This window comes from Ailuropoda melanoleuca, chromosome X, assembly GCF_002007445.2.
Source record: "Ailuropoda melanoleuca isolate Jingjing chromosome X, ASM200744v2, whole genome shotgun sequence".
In the NCBI taxonomy this organism is placed as follows: Eukaryota; Metazoa; Chordata; class Mammalia; order Carnivora; family Ursidae; genus Ailuropoda; species Ailuropoda melanoleuca.
Window position 1 is genome coordinate 77561533 of NC_048238.1, and position 4476 is coordinate 77566008.

The window sequence follows — 4476 nt, forward strand, 5'->3', positions numbered from 1 at the left end:
TCCAGCCTGAGGGGAGATTCTGAGACAAGAAGGGTGAAAATCCAGATATGCTGAGACTGAAATGCACAAAAGCCTTTAGAAAGTCTCCTCACAGAAGAACCTAGTTAAATCTAGGTAATTAGTGCTCACACTTAGATGAGCCGTAGGTAAAACAGAGAACCTTTCTCCCTCCATCAAAACAGAGTAAAAGTCTGATTTCATACTTGGAGATTTCTTGTCCCCATAGCAGTATTATAAAGCAGTTTCACCGTTATTTGTTTTAATCAGTATAAGAGTAGGACTGTGGAAAATAAGAGTTCTCTCTCTATATTTTTTTTAATGATTAAGAATTTCTGATAAAACCTATCAAGGGACAGGGGTGCTGGGCTGGAGAACAGAGTGTGGCCATTGCCAAATTAGAACATCACCATTTTCTTGCTTGTGCGCCACTGACTTGGTTCGAGTCGTGATCGCTTTGTGTGAGATTGTTAGAACACCCCCAGTATATTCAGAGACAGTCTGAGTGACTGTGGAATGCCTCGAAGGCAATAGAAAGCAACGAGAAACAGGCACCCACTGAAGTCTTGAGTGATGACGGAGGTGCATTTCAAGTACCATGGAAATCTCACCGGCCGGGCCCATTTCCCAACCCTGGCAACAGAGGTTGACACCACTTCAGATAAGTATTCCAACCTCTACATGTATGTGGGCTTATTCCTGAGCCTCCTGGCCATTCTCCTCATCCTGCTCTTCACCATGCTCCTTCGGCTCAAACATGTCATCTCACCCATCACTTCCGAGAGCACGGAAAGTGTCCCTCAGTTCACGGATGTAGAGATGCAGAGTCGAATCCCCACTCCCTAAAGCCGGGATGAACATGGGCTCTAGTAGGTGTCAGTAAACCCTTCTATGTTGCTGTCCAGGAGAGCTCGCTTCGTTGCACGTGGCTTCCCATGTAGGGAGTCAACAAGTTGCTTATTTAACGAGCTGTTCATGGTTTTTTCGTGTTGTTCTTTATCTTGATTCTGCTTGTGGGCTAAGAGGTTTAAGACTCATTCTTTGCCAGGAATAAAGGAAATGGCAGCTGGTTGGGAGGGCAGGTTGCCATAGTAACCAAAGAGAGCCTGGGCCTTGAGCAAACCTCAGACCACAGAAATTCATATGCAGCTATTGTAAAAAAACAAAACAAAAAAACAACAACAACAGAAACACAGGATCCCTGGAAGCTCTGAGAACAAGAAAGATCTGCTTTCACAGGGGCTGATGGTTCAAAGAGGGTACCCCCGAGAAAAGGACAAGTTTTAATTGAGCACTTGGACCCTAAAGAATTGCCTCCACTGACATGAAGCTAAATCATGTCAGAGGTTGATGGAAGGGACCACGAACCTTTTCCCAAAGGAACAGTGATTTTATCATCCAAGGCCATCGGGTTTGTCCCAAACCAAAGAAGAGATTTTAAAAAACTGTTGCAAGTTTGCAGAAAGAAGTTGCTAGTCCACAAATTCATCTAGAGAGGGAAAATGTGCATTTTATATCTGTTTTATTACTATTACTGGACTTCTAAAAACTCAGATAATGGCAGATGTATTACAAAAATCCGGAATGATGAGCTTCCCGGAAACCAAGGGAAAACTAAGTCCAAATGTGCTCGTGACAATAAACCTTACATTATACATGCAGCTTCTTTACCTTTTTCTCCATCCCTGTCATGCTCCAGGATTGAGTTGCACCCAAATACGAGTTTTGTTTAAAGGTGGCCCTGGCAAAAAAAAAACTGAACTAGACTTTAAAGCAGAATGAAATAACCTTGGTATTCTGTCACTGTATGATTGTGGCTTTGGACAAAACATTCAAGCCCCTGGGTGCCAGGTTTTTCTTTCTGAAAAATGATCAGAGAGCTATTTAGTCACTGGGGTCCTTTTAGATCTGAGTGTAAGAAGAAGACAAAGGAGCAAAGGACTAAACACCACCCTCCTACAAATCCTTATTAAGATCAATGTCCTCAAATGTTACATTTGTCTTTCCCAGAAAATGCTTTTCCCTTCCTGATCCCTGCCAAAAGATGAAGTGTTTCGCTTATTACCTATAAGAGAAATATATTTTTAAAAAATTCCATTCTCATTCTCATAAGTAGCCTAGTATGCCAGTAGTAGAGAAAGAATTTGACTTTTTTGTTTTTTTCCTAAATGAACGTTGCAAAAGGGAACCGAAGGAGATGAGTCCTGTTTAGAAATTAGAAGGCTGGTCATCTACTCTCCAGCCGAAGAGCTAACACGCGCCTGTTAATTTCTACCTGCCTAAAATAATTCTACCCCAGTTAAAAAACAATCAGTTGTCTCTGGCACCTAAAAGGTGGTCATCAAATTTCACAGGGTGCTCCCTCGGGAACTGCGGTGGTGGGGAGAGAGAAACTGGACTGGACGGCAGGTTAATGCCACCTCCACCAGACATGCAGCTCTCTCTAGTCTGTTACCAATTTAGATTGGCCCCTTTACTCTGATCTAAATCTAGCTTGGTGGTGAAATTCCCGAGTGCTTTCTACTTTTATACACAGTCATTTGCCAATCCTCCTCTCTCCAAGGGGCTGCAAAGTGTGAAATCCCCACATGCAGAGCTAAACTTAGCAGCAAGCCTGGGGCCTCTGGCTCACCTGTTACAATAGCGGACCTTGAGAGTTGGCAGCTGCATTCTGCACCATTCAGAAGAGATCAGCAGGTAGGCTAAGACTCGGATAGGGCATGTACTTCCCTTTTGGCATCACACTTTCCAAAACGCATACTGACTCTTACATTATTACATTTGGTGGTTCAAGTTGCGTCTCCCTTCAACAGCCAGATTCTATATACTCTTCAAAATTTTAGTTCTTGGCAGTCTTACATGGACTTCATCACAGGCTGGCAATGTTCCCCACAACTTCTTAAGGACACATATATCCCCTCGCTCCAGGCTCTCCCTTTTGTGCTTACAGTATTTGAATGCACTTTACAGTTAAGTCAGTGGCTGGATACACGAAGGAACTGATTACACTTCCAACAGCAGTGAATAGCAAGATACTCAATGCCTTGTTGCCCGAGTTGATGAACAGACAGACTACAAATCCATTCCTGCCCACCTGACCTCCCCAACCCTAATTTCCGGAGCTCAAAATTGCTCTTTCATCACTGACTTGGATGAAAAGTCCTAATTTATGATTAGCTTACTCACCTGGAAAACAACCACCCTCTTTCATCACAACTGCCCCATGGGATCCAGATCTTCACTGAGCATTAGCCAAAGCCCACAGCACAGTTGCACTAAAATAGTGGCATAACCCCCCCCACACACGCACAATTTCCAGTGATAACATAAATGGAGATGCATCTAAGCTGATGTGTCATTATGGTGACTCACATGGTATTTCATCTTTAGGAAAACAAACTGAATTTTTTCATCATAGCAAACTTACTGTAAAGACAAGAATTTTTCCATTTGTATTAAGTTATATTCTATCCCTCAATATATTAATTAACATATATTACTGCTCAAAGAGGCAGCTAGAGCAATCAGTGGGCATAATTTGAATTTATCCATCTATCCAAAATGCTGACTTGGCAACTCCCTCCTCCAGCCCCACTCTCCAAAAGTTGCTCGGCAGCCTAAATGTATATAAACAGGTTATTCATATGTAGATGTACTCTGTTTTAAGGTGAAAGAATGATTCTTCACTTTTTATTATGCTGACCCATATGAAATTGCCATTTCCATAGGTCAAAAGTGCTCAACTATCAGCAATCTCATGTAATTCAACTTAATAAAAAGAAGACTCACCACATGAATTTTCTAAATGGCAAACTCTCCTAATATGTTTAAAAATAATTCAATTTCTAAAAATGTATTTTGCATACATTTCAGAATCATTGGTTGTATAAAACAAGGTATATTGTAAAAAGACTTATGTATTATGTATTAGGCAGGAAATATTAAGGTTAATAAAGTAAAGATGGGTTCATCCAGCCTAACCTTTCCATCCATGCCAAATCTGAAGCTTTGGACTCATAACTGACTTTGACTGCTACACACCCCACTGTACTTACTACGTAGGTTGAAGGGGTCCACTTAATGCAATTAAGTGGTTATATTCAGTAATACATCCTATTCACCTGCATTTGTACTAAAGGAACTTTTTTTTTAGCAAAATGAAGAACTGTGTGAAAGAAAAAAATTGATTTCTTTTGTTTGAAATTGTCAATATTTCAAATAGATTCATATGGTATAAAAACAAACCTGTTATTTCAATTACTGTGTAGCATGTCATTTTCAATCCCTGGAAAATAAACTGTTCAGTTTGCTGATAACATATATCTATTGTCTGAAGAATGTAAAGAACATTAGTCTCTTCATCCTGATATAAACTGGAACAGCTACCAATTAGTGGGATTCATAATTTTTTTATTTTTTTATTTTTGAGAAAGAGAGAACGCGTGCGCTGCACATGCGCAAGCGGGAGAGGGGAGGAGC

General features: G+C 40.8%; 1 protein-coding gene across 1 annotated transcript; it reads left to right on the forward strand.

The window, feature by feature from the left end:
* Nucleotides 1-570: 570 nt before the first annotated feature.
* Nucleotides 571-843, forward strand: SERTM2 (serine rich and transmembrane domain containing 2). The gene has a single exon (XM_034649775.1). The coding sequence runs from the start codon at nt 571-573 to the stop codon at nt 841-843; it is 273 nt and encodes a 90-aa protein (XP_034505666.1).
* The last annotated feature ends 3633 nt before the right edge of the window (nt 844-4476 follow it).